At 35.6% G+C, this 18,717-nt stretch overlaps 6 protein-coding genes and 1 long non-coding RNA gene across 15 annotated transcripts; 3 read left to right on the top strand and 4 right to left on the bottom strand.

The window, feature by feature from the left end:
- Window positions 1-931: 931 nt before the first annotated feature.
- CYP71B32 (cytochrome P450, family 71, subfamily B, polypeptide 32) lies at window positions 932-2,582 on the bottom strand (the record flags this gene model as incomplete). Its single annotated transcript, NM_148872.1, has 4 exons — window positions 932-958; window positions 1,100-1,539; window positions 1,646-1,687; window positions 2,075-2,582. The coding sequence occupies 4 exons, from the start codon at window positions 2,580-2,582 to the stop codon at window positions 932-934; spliced, it is 1,017 nt and encodes a 338-aa protein (NP_680127.1).
- Window positions 2,583-3,842: 1,260 nt separating this feature from the next.
- On the bottom strand, window positions 3,843-5,725 carry CYP71B31 (cytochrome P450, family 71, subfamily B, polypeptide 31). The gene is made up of 2 exons (NM_115190.1): window positions 4,788-5,725; window positions 3,843-4,574 (listed from the first exon to the last, which is right to left on the bottom strand). Exons 1-2 carry the CDS (start codon window positions 5,673-5,675, stop codon window positions 3,966-3,968), a joined length of 1,497 nt encoding a protein of 498 aa, NP_190898.1. The 5' UTR covers window positions 5,676-5,725; the 3' UTR covers window positions 3,843-3,965.
- A 9-nt stretch (window positions 5,726-5,734) lies between these two features.
- On the top strand, window positions 5,735-5,946 carry AT3G08335. The gene has a single exon (NR_141431.1). It is a non-coding gene; the product is annotated as an other RNA (long non-coding RNA).
- Window positions 5,947-6,091: 145 nt separating this feature from the next.
- On the top strand, window positions 6,092-6,217 carry AT3G53294 (uncharacterized protein; the record flags this gene model as incomplete). Its single annotated transcript, NM_001125358.1, has 1 exon — window positions 6,092-6,217. One exon carries the CDS (start codon window positions 6,092-6,094, stop codon window positions 6,215-6,217), a length of 126 nt encoding a protein of 41 aa, NP_001118830.1.
- Window positions 6,218-6,596: 379 nt separating this feature from the next.
- CYP71B30P lies at window positions 6,597-8,043 on the bottom strand (the record flags this gene model as incomplete). Its single annotated transcript, NM_115189.1, has 2 exons — window positions 6,597-7,109; window positions 7,333-8,043. The coding sequence occupies 2 exons, from the start codon at window positions 8,041-8,043 to the stop codon at window positions 6,597-6,599; spliced, it is 1,224 nt and encodes a 407-aa protein (NP_190897.1).
- Window positions 8,044-8,586: 543 nt separating this feature from the next.
- On the bottom strand, window positions 8,587-10,511 carry CYP71B5 (cytochrome p450 71b5). The gene is made up of 2 exons (NM_115188.5): window positions 9,570-10,511; window positions 8,587-9,348 (listed from the first exon to the last, which is right to left on the bottom strand). The coding sequence occupies exons 1-2, from the start codon at window positions 10,449-10,451 to the stop codon at window positions 8,734-8,736; spliced, it is 1,497 nt and encodes a 498-aa protein (NP_190896.1). The 5' UTR covers window positions 10,452-10,511; the 3' UTR covers window positions 8,587-8,733.
- Window positions 10,512-12,919: 2,408 nt separating this feature from the next.
- AT3G53270 (Small nuclear RNA activating complex (SNAPc), subunit SNAP43 protein) lies at window positions 12,920-16,153 on the top strand. Of its 9 annotated transcripts, none has more exons than NM_001203147.1 (10): window positions 13,001-13,205; window positions 13,524-13,581; window positions 13,672-13,772; window positions 14,023-14,088; window positions 14,206-14,332; window positions 14,437-14,550; window positions 14,787-14,979; window positions 15,067-15,112; window positions 15,281-15,356; window positions 15,571-15,925. In NM_001203147.1, the coding sequence occupies exons 4-10, from the start codon at window positions 14,032-14,034 to the stop codon at window positions 15,792-15,794; spliced, it is 837 nt and encodes a 278-aa protein (NP_001190076.1). In that variant the 5' UTR covers window positions 13,001-13,205; window positions 13,524-13,581; window positions 13,672-13,772; window positions 14,023-14,031; the 3' UTR covers window positions 15,795-15,925. The 9 variants fall into 9 exon arrangements, with proteins under 9 accessions (NP_850690.1, NP_974422.1, NP_001326729.1 ...); NM_001084807.2 differs by having other exon boundaries at window positions 13,051-13,205; window positions 15,565-16,077; NM_180359.2 differs by lacking the exon at window positions 13,524-13,581 and having other exon boundaries at window positions 12,920-13,205; window positions 13,620-13,772; window positions 15,565-16,153.
- Window positions 16,154-18,717: the final 2,564 nt, after the last annotated feature.

The following is an 18,717-nucleotide window of genomic DNA, read 5'->3' as shown; positions in this document are numbered from 1 at the left end:
TTGCTTATCTCTAATCTCCATCCAAATGATTTGTAATAATACAAATACCTAAAATACTCATGCTTTCATCTAATTATATTTTTATTATTACTTGTAAACATATTAATTTTAATTCTTAATCTAAAATATATTTAAAAGTAAATGAATTTCAAATAATAGTTCTTTACATTTATAAATTTATTTTACGGGTTTAGCGGAAAAACGTGATTTTACGGTTTTGACAAGAAAACTCGATTTTACGGTTTTGGCGGAAAACAAAATTTTACGTTTTTAGCGGGAAAACGTGATTTTTGCGGTTTTGGCGGGAAAACGTGATTTTGAGGTTTTGACGAGAAAACGTTATTTTGCGGTTTTGGCGGGAAAACATAATTTTACGGTTTTGGCGGGAAAACAGAATTTTGCGGTTTTGGCGGAAAACAAAATTTTACGTTTTTGACGGGAAAACGTGATTTTTGCGGTTTTGGCGGAAAAACGTGATTTTGCGGTTTTGACGGTAAAACGTGATTTTGCGGTTTTGGCGGGAAAACGTGATTATGCGGTTTTGACGGGAAAACACGATTTTACGGTTTTTGCGGGAAATATGATTTTTGTGGTTTTGGCGGGAAAACGTAATTTTACGGTTTTTGCGGAAAAATTTAATTTTACAGTTTTAGAGAAAAATTTAATTTTTCTATTTTTAAAAAAATAATTGTAAAATAAGGTTTAGTCTATTTGTTTTTGTATCTAAAAATACATCTAAATAATCAATTGGAATAATTAGGATATTTTTGTCATTTGTTATTTTTGACTGAATCATCTCCATCCAAATGATCCAATTTAGTTCAGCCAAATGAGTTTGAAAATTTAGCCTAAATTTTCAAACTCATCCAGATGATTCATTTGGATGGATCATCTGAATGAACCGTTTTTGGCACCAAACGAACATCAAAACTCATCTCCATCCAGATGATCCATCTGACTGATCAAACAAACAAGGCCTAAATCATATCACAGTACAAACCAACCAGGATAAACGTAAGAAAAAAACACAAAACATACCAAACAGATTACAAAAGAGGCAAACATACAAATCTTGAGCTTATCTAATACTTTTGTTGACCAGTGCTGATGGAAGAGTTGGTATGAGCTCAAGGGTTTTGTTTAAAGCTCCGTTTTCCTCCATGTCAATGTCTTCAATGGTCATTCCATTGGGAAAACTCCAATCAAAGAAGTAAAGAATGTTAAGAAGGCCTAGCTCAAGAATGGTGATTCCCAAGTTCATACCAGGACAGCTTCTACGGCCTGCTCCGAAGGGCAAGAGCTTGTAATCCTGACCTTTGTAGTTGATTGAGGTATTCAAAAACCTCTCAGGGTTAGACCAACATTTCAGATCACGTCCTATAGTGTAAGTGTTGATCCTGATAAGGGCGTTCTTGGGAATGTGGTAGCCTTGAATCTCGATATCGGACATTGTTTCTCTTGGTAGCAAGAGGGGAGATGGTGGATGTAATCTGAATGTTTCTTTGATCACCATATTCAAGTACTCGACTTTTTGTAGATCTTCTTATGTGATTCTCTCTTTGTTGGATCCAAGTGTTGCTCGAATCTCTTCTTGGAGTTTTCTCATAACCCTAGGATGTCTAATTAGTTCTGTCACTATCCATACCATTGTGATTGTTCCCGCATTCACTCCCGCCAAAACCACATCCTGATTGAATAATTATAACATACGTAATAGTTTAGGATTTTGATTTTCAGACAGAATAACAAAGAAGAATGGACCATAAAAAGGAAATGTTTGCCTATCACGAGTTAACTTGCTCTCCAAGCTATAACATTAGCTTCGTAACATAAAATTTTAAAGATTGGTATTAATAATTAAGTTACTATTTAGCACTTACCGACATCATTGCTATGAGATGGTTGGAAGTGATATTGAAAGAACTGAATTTAGAGGGCCTAATGATCATATCCAACATGGCACTAACGAGGTTGGAATGATCTTGGAGTTGTCCAATCTTTAATTGCTCATGGATCACATGTTGAAATAAATTGGTGAGTTTTGAAAAGGCTTTATTCATCCTCGAATGCCGACCAGATATCCGGTCTACAAGCCAACCAAGACCCGTGGGTAAGAAGTCTGTGAGTGCCAAGATGCATCCGTTGGTTTCCGCCTCTAGCACCAGCTCTTCAAGTCTGTCCATATCCATGAAATCGCACTGGTGGAAGTTCTGTCCAAAGGCTAGTCTGAAGATTGTACCGGCGGTGAAGGAGAAAGAGGCTTTTCTCAAATCTATTAGGGTCTGTGTTTGAGCGGAATTTGATATTTTCTTGACCAGCAAGTCACCTTCTTCCTCTCTGATATACCTGAAAGACTTATGCTTTTTCGGACTAAAGAGCTCAAGCCCCACCAGCTTTTTCATCTCTCGCCAGTCTTCACCGTACTGAGTGAAACCAATGTCTTTGAAGTTGCGAGAAAACAACCCATTCGCGACTAGCTTAGGTCGGGTGCAAGTATCTAAGTCATGAGTTTTGAGAACTTCTTTAGCTGCTTCCTTGGAAGAGAACACGACCACAGGGACAACTCCAAAACGGAGAAGCATCACTGGTCCATATTATAAAGAGAGCTTGTGAAAAACACTGTGAAGCGATCTTCCAAGCTGGTGCAAGTTTCCTATGATCGGAAGACCTGTAGGTCCCGGAGGAAGCTTACTTTTCGAAGGTAAAAGCTTTTTAAAAATGATCTGAAAGAGAGGGAAAAGGAAGAGGATACATAGGAGGAAGATAGACATTATTCTTGTCTTTTATTTTGCCTTAGCTTGGTTTTGTTTTTTTCTTTGTATTTGGAGTGAAGAGCGTTTTGTTCTCGAGAGACCGGAGACGATATATAGGCGCGCAATGCATGTGGTTAGGCTTTTGTAGTAAATGGTTTGCTTTTGCAGAGGATTGATTTAGTTAAGGTGTTTAATGGAGAGAAGCCCCAAAAAAACATAAGATTAGATTTAGTGGTCTCTCTAACCAAGCTGCAACATAATGTGGTTGTTTACAAATCTAAACATATTTTTGTGGAACTGATTCGTGTAACCATAACTAATTTGGTAATCTAAAAATCTAAACATTTTTTGTGGAACTCATTCATTTAACAAAAAAAGAAATAAAAAACATGAATCATTTGGTTTAATGACTTTAATTTTACCTTCCAATATCAGAAAACTGTGAACTCAGGTATGAATTCATGAACGAACTTGTTGATAACTCCGGCGCTTCTTCAAGGTGACTTGGTTATTTGGTCAACTGTTGTGGGGATTTCCGGATATGGGCCCGGATTCGACGATCTTGGACATCGGATTGTTTTGCCTCTGTTTTGCTCGTATTGGGCCTGGTTTCCCCCTTCATGGAGTTTGGGCTTTTTCAAGTTTCTTTATTTTTCAGTATTCACCTATTGTTTGGGTCTGGCCCTTCTGTGTATCATCACGAAAAAACAAACAAAATAATCTTTTTATACCAATAATGAAAGTTTGGGGGGAGTGAAAAATTATTAAGTTTATTTCTTCCTTGTGAAGTGGTTTGCTTGTGGAAAAAAAAAGAAGTGGTTTGCTTTTGATGCAAACAGTGCTAAAGCAGAGTCTATGAAGAACTGTATGATCCAGTCTCTAGTAGACGATGACAGGTCAGGATTATACTACTAGTACTTACTTACTTGGAGATTTCATCAATCGGATCATAGTGCCTAGGTCACAATCATAGTAGTGACTATACAAAACGCTGCCGTTTTCCTTGATAAAGACCACTTCAATGAAAATTTGAAAGAACTTTGAAATCTTAATAATATGACTTTTTTTTTATTGAAGATAAGAAACATTATAAAACATGGATATATATTAATATGGCAACACGAAAAAAAGGAAAGAAAAACCAAATGTAGTATGATAGAGGCAAACATACAAATCTTGATCATCTTATTTAATACTATTATTCACGAGTGATTATGGAAGAGTTGGTACGAGCTGCAGAGGGACTTTCTTGGCGATGTTCAAAGCGCCGTCTTCTTCCATGTCAATGTCTTTAATGGTCATTCCACTGGGTAAACTCCAATCGAAGTAGTAGAGAATGTTAAGAAGACCTAGCTCAAGAATGGTGATTCCCAAGGTCATACCTGGACAGTTCCTACGACCGGCTCCAAAGGGCAAGAGCTCGTAATGCTGACCCTTGTAGTTGATTGAGGTATTCAAAAACCTCTCAGGATTGAATTCTTCAGGGTTAGTCCAACGTTTAGGATCACGTCCTATCGCATAAGTGTTGATCTTTACATGGGCGTTCTTGGGAATGTGGTAGCCTTGAATCTCGATGTCGGACATTGTTTCTCTTGGGAGCAAGAGAGGAGCTGGTGGATGTAGTCTGAATGATTCTTTGATCACCAGATTCAAGTACTCAACTTTCTCTAGATCTTCTTCTGTGATTCTCTCTTTGTTTGGTCCGAGTGTTGCTCGAATTTCTTCTTGAAGTTTCTTCATCACTCTAGGATGTCTTGTAAGCTCTGTCATCGTCCATATCATTGTTACTGTTCCAGCGTTTACTCCCGCCAAAACCACATCCTGATTAAATGACATATGTAATAAAATATATATAGTTAAGGTTTAAAAAAAAAAAAAAAATTAATAACCAAAATTTAATTATAGGGGAAAAATTGTATAAATGGACCATCAAAACAAAATGCGACCTAACTTGCTTCCCACACTATAATATCATTATATCCAACATTAAAATTTAGAGATATTGGTACTAATTAAGTGATTATTCACACTCACCGACATCATTGCTATGAGATGATCGTAAGTGATCTTTAAAGAACCGAATTTTCTGGGTCTATTGATCACATCCAACATGGCAGTGACGAGGTCTGAGTGATCATCAAGTTGTTTAGTCTTCAAAAGCTCATCGATCACATCTTCAAAGAAAGTGGTGAGTTTGGAAAAGGCTATGTTCATCCTCGAATGCTGACCGGAGATCCGGTCTACAAGCCACCCGAGACCTCTGGGGAAGAAGTCAGTGAATGCCAAGCTGCATACGTTGGTTTCTGTCTCTTGCACCAGCTCTTCAAGTTTGTCCATATTGATGTAATCGCACTCGCGGAAGTTCTGTCCAAAGGCTTCTCTAAATATGATACTGGCGGTGTAGGAGAACAAGGATTTTCTCAAATCCACCAAGGTTTGTGTTTGAGCATAATTTGATATTTTCTTGACCAACAAGTCACCTTCTTCCTCTCTGATATACCTGAAAGACTTATGTTTTTTTGGACTAAAGAGCTCAAGCCCCACGAACTTTTTCATCTCTCGCCATTCCTCACCATACTGAGTGAAACCAATGTCTTTATAGCCGTGAGTAAACAACCCGTTGGCGACCAGCTTAGGACGGTTACAAGTCTCTAAGTCATGAGTCTTGAGAACTTCTTTAGCTGCTTCGTTGGAAGAGAACACGGCCATAGGGACGACCCCCCAACGGACAAGCATCACTGGTCCATGTTCTAAAGAGAGCTTGTGAAGAGAACTGTGAAGCAATCTTCCAAGCTGGTGCAAGTTTCCTATTAGCGGAAGACCCGTTGGTCCCGGAGGAAGCTTCTTTCTCGGAGGTAAAAGGTTTTTAAATAGGATGAAAAAGAGAGGGAAGAGGAAGAGCAAACCTAGGAACATAGACATAATTATTGTTTTTTTTTTGTTGCTAACTCTTTCTTTTTCTTTGTATGAGGAGAGTGAAGAGCGTTTTGTTCTCGAGAGAGGATATATATAGGCATTATGCTTGTGGTTAGGTTCTTGTAATAAATCAAAGTTTTTGTGTAATATATCAGAGAATTTGAATTAATTAAGGCAACTCTGTCGAGGCACATCATTTTCTGTGTTTAATTGATGGAGAAGGAGAATACCACTAAAAAAAGACACGTTAAATATAAAGCTCTCTCCCTCTAAACCAAACCGACAACAATACGGTGCCAATCAACATATCTAACCATGTTTTATGGAACTGATTCCTGTGACCACAAACTAATTAGGTTTGATAATGTTAGTTATAATATATTGGGAAATATGAAATATGCAGATAGGAAGAAAAAATAACTATGCCCGCATGTGGTGGTACCCTAGTATTGGCCATTGAGTTTAGGGCTAATGAGATAAACTCACTACGGTCTACAAATTCTGAGCTAATTTGGCCACTTAGGTTTTGGAAAAAAAAAAAAAAGTAAGGTTCCACGTGGCTTAAGGCTAGATTGAAGCGATCGTCAAACCTTATTTGATCGTAAACAGGATTAGTGATTGAATTAAACTTAGGAATTATATTGAATTTTGTAAGAAGTTTTTGATTCAATGCCTCTTAACGATTTACTTTTAATGTTATGTCAACTTGAAACATGGTTTAGTTTATTTAAAGACCACTTCATTGGAAAAAAAACATACATAGATTAATATTTCTATTGAAGATAAAAACATGAATATACTTGATTCACAATACATAAGCCAGACAGGATAAAAGGAAAGCCAAAATGTAATGAAAAACCAAACTGATTAAACTATATATATGAGGGCAAACCTACAAATTTTGATCTTATATATTAATGCATTTGTTCACGAATGATGAAGAGTTGGTACGAGCTCAAGAGGTACTTTCTTAGCTATGTTTAAAGCTCCAACTTCTTCCATGTCAATGTCAGCAATGGTCATTCCATTGGGCAAACGCCAATCAAAGAAATAAAGAAGGTTAAGAAGGCCTAGCTCAAGAATGGTGATTCCCAAGGACATTCCGGGACAGCTCCTACGACCAGCTCCAAAGGGCAAGAGCTCGAAATGCTGACCCTTGTAGTTTATAGAGGTGTTGGAAAACCTCTCAGGAATGAATTCTTCAGGGTTAGTCCAACATTTTGGATCACGACCTATGGTATAAGTGTTGATCTCAATCATGGTGTTTTTGGGAATGTTGTAGCCTTGAATTGTGACGTCGGACATTGTTAATCTTGGGAGCAAGAGTGGAGCAGGTGGGTGTAGTCTGAATGTTTCCTCGATCACCATCTTTAGGTACTCAACTTTCTCTAGATCTTCTTCTGTGATTCTCTCTTTGTTGGAACCGAGTGTTGCTCGAATCTTTTTTTTGAAGTTTCTTCATCACTCTTGGATGTCTGGTTAGCTCTGTCATCGTCCATATCATTGTGATCACTCCCGCGTTCACTCCCGCTAAAAACACATCCTGAATAAATAACATACGTAAGAATTCATGATTGTGGTTTGAAATGAAATGTAGAAGCTAAATTTTTAGTTGCTCCGCAAGCTATAAAGATTGCTATTCAAATCCCCTCCAGTATCCTACCAGAGTACCAGTTAAGAAATCATACACACTAACCGACATGACTCCTTTGAGATGATCGGAAGTGATCTTGAAAGAGCCTATATTGGTGGGTTTATTGATCATATTCAACATGGCACTGATGAGGTTTGAGTGATCTTGATGTTGTTCAGTCTTTAAATGATCATCAATCACATGTTCAAATAAATTGGTGAGTTTGGAAAAGACTTTGTTCATCCTCGAACTTTGACCAGAGAGCCGGTCTATAAGCCATCCGAGACCCGTGGGGAAGAAGTCAGAAAATGCCAAGGTGCCTACGTTGGTCTCTGACTCTACCACCAGCTCTTCGACTCTCTCCCTATCGATAAAATCGCACTTACGGAAGTTCTGTCCAAACGCAAGTCTAAATATAATACCGGCAGTGAAGGAGAAAAGGGGTTTTCCCAAATCCACTAGGGTTTGTGTTTGAGCAGATTTTGAAATTTTCTTGACCAGCAAGTCACTCTCTTCCTCTCTGATATACCTAAAAGACTTTTGCGTTTTTGGACTAAAGAGCTCAAGCCCTATAAGCTTTTTCATCTCTCCCCATTCCTCTCCATATTGAGTGAAACCAATGTCTTTGAAGTTGTAAGAAAACAAACCGGTCGTGACCATCTTAGGTCGAGTGCATGTCTCTAGGTCATGAGTCTTGAGAACTTCTTTAGCTGATGATGATAAATAAAGATAAAAGAACATCGAAACAGAGAACTGGAACAAAGACAAGCTCAAAAACAGAGTAAAACGCAGAGGATTACTGACGTCGTTTATCTTCAACTAGGGTTTAAAAAAAAAAAAAAATTATCAACGAAATGTCAGGTTTGTTTATTTATATTATGTCTCCAAGTTCTAAAAGAATAATTATAAAACAAAATTTACTAATAACAGAATATGAAAAGTCATAATATTTTGGATGTTTACTCCAATAACTATATGTTTTAGAAGAAAAGAACTCCAAATTTTAAAGTTTTACTATTATATGTTTTTTCAATTAAACTGTTTTGGATACATCTAATTAACTAATTAATAACACGGTTCAATCATTGAATGAAAAGCATTAGAGCAGTTTTGACTACGTAGTATTGGTCTTCTACAAGTAACTTAAAGTAGCCTTCATACTTTTGAAAACCAATTATTTATCATAACAAACCCTGGATCTTCGGGAGTCAAATACTTTAATGTAATGTAATGTCAACCTTTTTTTTTTTTCTTTTGTCAACTTAAAAACAGTTTTTTTTTTTTTTTTTTTTGACAATAACATAAAAACAGAACTTGAAAGATAACATGAAACATGCGGATTACATGAACAAAGCAAAATCCAAACCGGTAGTAAAGTGGACATAAATATAGAATTCTTGTCATTATTTAACATAGTTATAGTTGCATGCTTCACCAGCGATGAAGAGTTGGTACGAGCTCAAGAGAGACTTTCTTGGCGATGACAAAAGCTCCGTCTTCTTCCATGTCAATATCTTTAGTGGTCATTCCATTGGGCAAACTCCAATCGAAGAAGTAAAGAAGGCTAAGAAGCCCAAGCTCGACGATGGTGATCCCCGTGGCCATCCCGGGACAGACCCTACGTCCGGCTCCAAACGGCAATAGCTCAAAATGTTGACCCTTGTATTCGATAGGGTTATCGACAAACCTCTCGGGGATGAACTCGTCGGGTTTTGTCCAGTTTTTGGGGTCACGTCCAATTGTGTACGTGTTGATTTGGATCATGGTGTTCTTTGGAATGCTGTAGCCTTGAATATTGATGTCGGACATTGTTAGTCTTGGGAGTAAGAGAGGAGCCGGTGGGTGTAATCTGAATGCTTCCTCGATCACCATCTTCAAGTACTCAACTTTCTCGAGGTCTTCTTCTGTGATTTTCTCTTTGTTGGGTCCGAGCGCTGCTCGAATCTCTTCTTGAAGTTTTCTCATCACTCTCGGATGTCTACTTAACTCTGTCATCGTCCATATCATTGTGATGGAACCCGCGTTCACTCCAGCCAAAAACACATCCTGATCCAATGACATGGAAAATAATTCATGATTTTGGTTTTAAAATAGGACATCAATATAAATCTAGGGAGCATTATGAACCAAGTCAGAAAAATAAGAACAAAACGGTATATTTGCCTATACTTATAAGTTAACTTGCTTTCCAAGCTATAATATTGTCCCTCAAGTTACCTCTAATGTAGAACTTTGAAGATTTTACTAAAGGTATTATTTATACTCACCGACATAAGTCCTTTGAGATGATCATCGGTGACTTTATAAGAACCAACTTCGGTGGGTTTGTTGATCATATCCAACATGACACTGATGATGTCTGAGTGATCTTCGATTTTCCCACTCTTCAAATGATCATCAATCACAAGTTCAAAGAAATTGGTGAGTTTGGAAAAGGCTTTCATCACCGTGGAATGCTGACCGGAGATCCGATCTATGATCCACCCTGCAGGTAAGAAGTCAGCAAACGCCAGGGAGCCGAGGTTGGTCTCCGATTCAAGCACCAACTCTTCCACTGTCTCCATATCGACAAAATCGCAAAAATTTTGTCCAAAAGAAAGTCTACAAATGATACTTGCCGCGAAGGTAAAAATGACCTTCCTCAAATTAACTGATGAAGTTGGTGTCTCAAGAGCAGATTTTGATACCTTCCGGACCAACAATTGGCTCTCGTCCTCTCTAATATACCTGAAAGATTTGAGCTTCTTCTGGCTAAAGAGCTCGGAAACCGCAATTTTCCTCATCTCTCGCCAATTCTCACCATACGGAGCAAAACCAATATCTTTAAAGTTGTAAGTAAACAACCCGCTCCCCACCGTCTTAGGTCGGCTACAAGTCTCAAGATCGTGAGTCTTGAGCACTTCCTCAGCTCCTTCTTTGGAAGAGACAATTATCACAGGGACCACCCCGAAATGGAGAAGCATCACCGGTCCATATTCTTGGGAGATTTTGTGAAGAGATTTGTGAAGAAATCTTCCAAACTGGTGCAAGTTACCGATGATCGGAAGACCCTTAGGTCCCGGAGGAAGCTTCCCTTTCGACGGTAAGAGCTTTTTCAAGAAGATTAAAGAGAGTGGAAGAAGTAAGAGGAAACAAAGAAAGATAGACATTTTCTTATCTGTTTTTTTTTCTGGCTAACTTTCTTCTTGTCTTTGATTGAAGTGAAGAGTAATAAATGAGTTCTTAAAGACACATATATATAGAGCCAATGCATGTCGTTGGCTTTTGACCAAATCAAAGTTTCCCTTCAAAGTTTCTTTTTATTTTACTCTTCTCTTTTTTTCACCAACAAAACTTCTCACTTATTATTGGAATAATATTATTAATACCTAGCTAGAAGAATGTGGTAGAAGAAGAAGTTGTCATTATCTAAAGCCTTTTAGCCGACTCTGAATATTATTTTGAATCAATAAAGTTAACTCGTTCACATCTTTTTTTTTTTCGTTCAGATCTATTTATTGTGTTTGAAGAAAGCCAAGTCTCTCGAGGCTCATATAACAGCCATATGTAAGGTTGATGGTGTGAGAAACGCAAACGTTTTTTTTTTTTTTTTCAAATGTATTGTAATTGGTAAAAGTCTTAAATTTCAATCTTCAACATTTATAGACCCAATGAAGTGCAGCACATTTTATCCTGTTGGAACAATTCTGGCGGGACGACTAAAATCGAGATACTCAACAAATCCAAACTAAAAACAAAGCATACTTTCTTAGCCAAACAAAATCATATTTTAATAATTTGAGTTAACGTTATTGTTATGTTACTATTTTCGGAAATCCAATCTGATTAAATGGATATTATTGAAAGAAAAAAAAATTTAAAACAAATATCTGATTTTAATACAAATCTAACTTTATTGTACTTGGGGCATAATTGTTTTTAAATCAATATAGCAGATTTATTTTCTAATATATAAAATTACATAGACATATATATATATATATATATATATATATATATATATATCTAATCAAATGAAAATCCAACCAAACCATATTGTAGTTAAATCTAATCTCCTAAATGTAGTTTTGACAAGGGACATGATTTGGTTATGTATAAGAAAACCTAGCCGAAATGTAGATTATCATCATGAAAACATATACTACCATAGTATTTTTATTTTGCAGAAACTATATATACAAAAGTAGTTGCCAATGATTATCGTTTATCATTCTATTTATAGACGGTTGCGTACATTTTTTGTTACTGTTTTTTTGTTGCACAACATATAAACGGTTAACAGTTATTTGTGGAGTACAACTATATTTGGATAGTTCTCTATGATGTACTGTATATGAATATTCGATCGTTATCTGAAATTGATGGATGAGAAAATTAACCTTAAAAAAAATCATTACAAGACTCGTTCCATTATTTTATTTTATTTTATGTTATTTTGATAGAAACTCGTTGTATTATTGCTATCTATTACTCCATTAACGAAGCTCAACCACCAGACAGCTACTTTGATAGTCCTCTTAAATTCCAAATTGATCCAATTTATCACTTTTTGTAACCTACGGTTCATTTTTTTCAATGCGATATTGATACTAATTTAATTAGTTTTTGATTTTATCAATTATTAAACGTTTTAAAAAGGATGCATTTGTACGGAACTATGAGGAGGTTTACCCCATATATACGGAGTCGTTGGTCAAACAACGTCGCGAAAAAATTGTACGTGACGAGGTCTGCGTTATATAAACAATATCAATTCAATTGTTTCTTTACGAATCTATGAAAATTTTAGGATCTCGTACTTCAGTTCAAAAATTATATATTGACTTTATAAGCGATTATCGATTTATTTTTATTAGAAAGTCGCAAGTTCTCTTGCAATGTGTAAAATTTCAGAGAGATAACTCGTAACGTGCAGAGCGGAAACAAAAGAAGAAACAGCGATTCCGAAATGCCAAACTCGAAAATTTGCGTGATTTCCACAATTCAAAGGAGCTGGAGTCCCATCCTAGTTGTCACGAGCAAACCCAACTAGAGGCCCGTCCACAAAATCTCCGGATCAAGAGCATACAGCTTCTCCGCAAACTAACGCAAAAACGCGATGACAACAATGGACTTAATCACAAATCCGATGGTTATAAGAGCATCTACGGAAAACTAGAGAAACCACCTCCGGTCGCCATTCTTATAAAAACGATAAAAACCAGCTCTCACGGATAAGCAATGCCACATAGACCAAAACGCCGCCTCTATTCTTCTCAAGAAATCTCCGCTCAGACAAGACATGCACCTCCAAAAACTGAAAGACAAAATCAAAACACCAACATCGAACCACTGTAACAGAGAAAAGGGAACCTGATGAGGAGCCACAAACAAGCAACAACGGAAGACAAAACTGACACCAACGATTGTCATTGTATGTTCTTTCTGTAGATTTCTGGTATTTTTTCGCTACTTGTACTCTTTGTAATTTTTGTCGAAACTTTGAAAATGATATAAATACTTTATATTTTACCAAAAAAAAAAAAAAACTCGTAACGTGTAGTTGTCTCAAAAGTTTCGGTCTTGACTTTTGGGACTTGAGAGATTGTATAGACTTTTCTTCAAAAAATGTGTCAAAATCTGATCGACTAAAAAGTCAAGAAGTATTAGACTTTACATGTTAGGTTATACTTATACATACATATTAAATATATGTGCATATAATATATGGGTTTTTCTTTCCTTCTTCATTTATGAAACGCAAAAAACATTATTCCCCTCTGTGGTCTCTCTCTCACGAGCATCGTTTCTTCATCGATCTCATAGTTACCGGCGTTGTTTTGAGGCCACTACCGTCGTCTCTCTCCGTAATCGTCTCCAACATCATCATCTTCTCAATTTCGAAGCATTTTATTCTCTAATAGGTAAAGTTATGTAATTTTCGTTTACAAACAATGTTGAAATTGTAGAAGTTGGAATTTAGAAACTGCTTTTTATCAATTCATTAGCTTTTGTAGTATAGTCAATGGTGGATTCATTAGCTTTTGACTCAAGATATAAAGCTTATTATATATTGCATACCAAGTGTTCGATGATATGCCTAAATGAATTCTGTCCACAAAACTCTTTGATTTTGTGTTTAGTTTCAGAGAAATATGTATTGCTTGTGATTCTAAATAGTAGAGTTTCAGTCAATTCTGATTGCTTGTTGGAAAATGTAATCGAAAATGGAAAGGCTGCAGGATTTGGTCCCTTAAAAGATGGTTTCTTGTTTGAAACCTCAACTGGTTTATCAAGAATGTGAGTTTCAGTCTTGTTCCTTTCTTTGTCAAATAAAGTGAGGAGAGGAGAGTCAAGAAATCGACTTCAATCTCTTTGTCAATTGCTCAGTGCTCTCTCTATATCTGGGTTCGTGTTCGTCTGGAAGAGACCTGGAAAAACAATTCAGGAAGACGATTAGTTGTGTTCGTGTTCGTCCCTAATCCCTAAAGGTGATGTGTGTTCATGTTTGTCTCTAATTAACGATCTGGGTTGGTGTTTTCTTATACGTATGTTGGTGGGTTCATGTTAGATTATCGAAAATTTTGTGTTATGACTTATGAGTAGCTTACTTAGCATGTTTTGTATCCAAGGGGTGTGACAAAATCGTTTAAAAGTTGCAGCGGATAAATTCTGAATAGAGCCAATTTTTTCTGTTCTTGGTACTAAATCTTTGTCTCCATGTTTCATTGTGTATGTCAGGACTCAGGAATGAATCTTTCTCCGTTCAAGAGAGATATCGATGAGCTGATAGACGAGTTTGTGGAGGTATTTTTTTTTTTTTTTTCCTCAATCTTTGTTATAGCTTAAGGAAAATTTTGAATTTCACTTCTCTTCCATCTCCCAATTTGTTGAATCTTGAATCTCTTCTGGTTTTAATTTCAGGATGATTTGACAACCTTTGCTGATATGAAGAGTGTCTGGCTATCTAGAAAGTTTTCTCATATATATGAAGCTAGTCCTAACAGCAACCTAGCCTTTTTCATGCAGTCACTATATGTTCATACCATTGGTACGTTGAGGTCTAATTCCTGTTTTGTTGGATTTCCGTTGCTGTTTGCATTCACTTTGTACTTGTTCCTAGCTAAACACACAAGCCAACCTTATGTTCTACAGGTCACATGGTTAGTATTGATTCTTTTTCACGGAGACTTGGAGGTCTTTACTGTCTCTATTGCCTTCATGAGATCCAACCCTTTAAACCCAAGTTCAGAATCTATATCTCACTTCGTAAGTGTTTCACCTTTTGTCGTGGTTGTTGTAACCTTTTTATAATGTATATGTCACAAGTTTGATCTATCTATCATTTGTCACTATTTGTTTTTTCAAGCCTGAAACGTGAAAGCTGCTGTGATGTGACTCATTCTTTGGGTTTTTGCTGATTTCAACTATTTTTTTTTTCTATTCGTTTGAAGCTCTCCGTATCTTGAGTATCATACTAAACTTGTACAGTTCTCATCTTGCAGAAGAGCTTGGGAAATTTAGGGATCTTGTAGTTGAGGCAAAAGATAAAGGTGTAGAGATAGCTGCTGCTGTGGCAAAAAAAATGCTTGATGAGAACATGTTAATATTTGGAGCTGTGGATGAGACATCTGCAACCAAGACAATTCATCAATTAACCGAGCTACAGAACGCACGTGTGCGGTTTGCCTATGAGAAGTATGTGATTTTGACCCTTGAGTTTTTCGGAGGACTAAATTTTGAAATAACATTTTTAGTGATATGATTTTCATCTTGACTTGCCAGGTTAATCTGTGACACTAGTATTAACCAATTTATTCATTTGGATATGGTAAGAACGAGATATTGAAGTATTTACATTCCCAGGATTTGCATAATTGTATATCTCTAGGGCTCTTTCCCCAAGATAAAGGATATATATGTCCAACAGTTTTGATTTTATTCTTTACTAAAGTATCTTATATTGCACCATTCTTGCTGCTGCTTTTGTGCTTATCAGGGTAAGGAAGTTGATCTGAATTCCCTAGATAAAATGTCTATAGAATATGCAGAGGCCAAGAAGCGTGCAGTCGAAGGTATGCTACTTTATATGAACTGTTTAGGCGCAATTTTTTTTATTTCTCTAAGTTTTACTATTGGTGCTGTTTCCCTCCCATCCCATCTCTGAAAGAGCAAAATTACAAAGTTTATTTGATTTTGAGCTCTGTGAGATTTTAAGCATGTGTGTAGTAATGTTTGGTGTGGTATAATCATGTTTATCCCTTGTTTTCTTAATCTTATAAGGTGCAGGAGAAATAATGGAGATTGATGACATAAAGCATATATCAGAAGAGAAAGAGTTGATGGGAGAGAGAATGGAGAAATTGAAAGAGGAATGGGATTCACAAAGACTTTACTTTTATGAACAAACCAAGCTTGATGGTTTTACTACGACACCAAAACAGTTGACAAATGTGGAACATGATGAAGATGATGGGTTTGATGAGCTTGATCGCTTACTTTCTCAAAGCTAGTGTTGCCATTGCAATCACTGATCGATATCAGAGTCAGGTTTGTAGGAGAGAGCTACACACACACTCTCACAAAATCAAGAGAGCATGTTTGATTAGGAGAATATATTGGTTAGTAAATTCTGTATCTAACAAGGAGATTAAGAAAATTTTAATTACGGTTTTTCTTACGATTGGAAATTATGTAGTTTGTCATATTCTCAGAGTATATGTGATTTGATAATCTTAAGACATCCATCAAGATTAGTGAGTTTTTTACGAGCTTACATATATTTTATAGACCTGCTATATTTATCATATAACACAAAGAAAAATCACTGATTATAATTGTTGACACACAAAAGATATTGATTAGCAAATGGTGTTGTGCTAAAACTATCAAGAACTTGATGTTGTTTTCAAAGACGTCATAAAGCTATTGGAGATTCGGAGGTATGCATTTATCTACTAGTACTGTATTATAAAGAAGAGGAAGTTTTATATATGTGGCTGATTTGGACAAATGACGTTTGATGATTGTAAAATTTGAGATAATGTGGGACATGTGAAAGGATACTAAAGGGGTTGGTGAGACGAGTGGTGCCTGATCGATCTTTGCCACTGTGGTTGGTGGTCCTCTAGCTATTTTTTCACGGCTCACGTAATTTCATATATACTTGAGTGCTTTTTTATTTTTCTTGGCTTAGTCAGCATTTTAGGTTCGACGAAGCTAATGCGTTAAGAGTCTTGAAGAGTGGATAACAGATATTATATGCATAAGGGATAGTTATTTTTTGATTCTTTATAATATTTGTTTTTTTATATATTAACAAAAGAATTTATTATAAAGAATTAAAAATTCCTTAGGCATCTATTATTTTTCAAAAAAAAAAAATTATAAAAAGAAATAGTTGGCAAGTTCGGAACATCTAGTTGGTAAGTTTGTTGTCACCAAGTGTGTAAGGGGTTTGCGTTCCAAAACATAGGTTCAATTTTTTCTTTTCGAGGGGTTTTTATTGCACCGGAAAGATGTATGAGCTCCGTCCACAACTCATCAATTAACCCCAAAAAAATTGTTGTTGGATTGATTTTTAAGGTTTGTATGTTGAGAAAAATAAACAAGTTATTCAGCCGTATTTATAATTTTTTTTGAAAAAATATTGAAGAAAATATTAAACTTAAGTGATGATGTAGGAAGAAAACATCAGTTGATTGATGGTTTAATAATCTGCCTCGTGATACATGGTGTTATCTTAAAATGGTCTCTCAATTAGTCTTTGTATTTGTATAAAATAAGGCCTAAAAATATCATCAATGGGGTCCTGTTAAAAACAAAAACAGATACACCTTTCACTAATAAAAAAAAACTGTTACCGACAAGTCAAACAATATCTGCGGACAAAAAAATGAAGAATGTTTAGTAAGAAATAGAAGATGTGGTAAAGAGCCATACACACATGCAAGTGTTTTTCAATGAACCCATCTTACCAACCCACTACTTCTTTGAGCCATAATTGTTTGGTTCGGAGACCCTTTACATTTCCGTCTCAGCTTTATTTGTTTACGCATTGATTTGTCTTAAATTATGTTAGATATTGTTTTTTGGCTATTTATTAGCAGCAATCAAGTTAAAAGAGTGGTTCGATATCACCATCGAACTCTCCTTTAGATATTTTCTATATAAAACCAAACAAAAACAAAAAAATTGGTCCGATCATCTAATATACAAGTTAGACGATTTCACGTTATGTTATTACAACCTACAACAAAATAGACTATGATCGAAATCATATTGAATCTTTTACCTTTCAACGTAATACAAATCTGGCTTTACAAAGCAATAATTCATGTTTGTTTGTCTAATTTAAATTTCCCTGTTTTTTTTCCCCTCTTTCTGTTTCCCATTTGAAAGTAAAAGATCATTTAAGCACCTAACTCAATTTTATTTTATTTTAAACACCTAATGTCATGCTCCTTGGCTCCTTGTAATTAGTTGATCGTTTCAATTTAGACCAGCAAAACATTTTAGTATGTTCGTAAATATTGCGTACATGCCATTTCGTTTGTCATGCAAACGGTGTGTGTTTCTTTACTTAGCTTCTAGTTGGTGTATATTGCGTCGCATTAATATCGGTTTACCTTCCTCCTGTCTACGTAATGATATATTCTCCACCACAAATTTAAATTCTTATTGAAATTTCCTAATTTTTTAGGTAGCTCAAGGTCTCAAGTATACTACGTACCCTATTTTTTTGAATATCTATCTATATTATAACAAGAGTTTTTCTGAGCTAGTTAATGAGATGACAATATTCTACATAAATAAATGACCCTCGAAAGTTTCAAGTACTTTAGGATCTGACCAAATCGGGGTAAAACATTTTGAAACTAATTACGTTCACATCTACCATCGATGATTGACAAGCTTATTGTCACCTTTTATGTTAAAGTGACATGGTCTTGACGTTAATTTGCATGTTATTCTACATCTATAGTCCAAAGATAGCAAACCAAAGAAAAAAATTGTCACAGAGGGTTCAATGTTACTTAGATAGAAATGGTTCTTTACAATAATAAATTTATGTTCCATTCTTCATGGACCGATGGTATATATATGACTATATATATGTTACAAGAAAAACAAAAACTTATATTTTCTAAATATGTCTTCATCCATGTCACTAGCTCATTGTGTATACATTTACTTGCTTCTTTTTGTTCTATTTCATTTCCTCTAACAAATTATTCCTTATATTTTGTGATGTACTGAATTATTATGAAAAAAAACCTTTACACTTGATAGAGAAGCATATTTGGAAACGTATATAATTTGTTTAATTGGAGTCACCAAAATTATACAAATCTTGTAATATCATTAACATAATAGCAAACTAATTAAATATATGTTTTGAGGTCAAATGTTCGGTTTAGTGTTGAAACTGAAAAA

This window comes from Arabidopsis thaliana, chromosome 3 (assembly GCF_000001735.4).
Source record: "Arabidopsis thaliana chromosome 3, partial sequence".
NCBI lineage: Eukaryota > Viridiplantae > Streptophyta > Magnoliopsida > Brassicales > Brassicaceae > Arabidopsis > Arabidopsis thaliana.
This window is presented reverse-complemented; position numbering and strand designations above follow the sequence as displayed.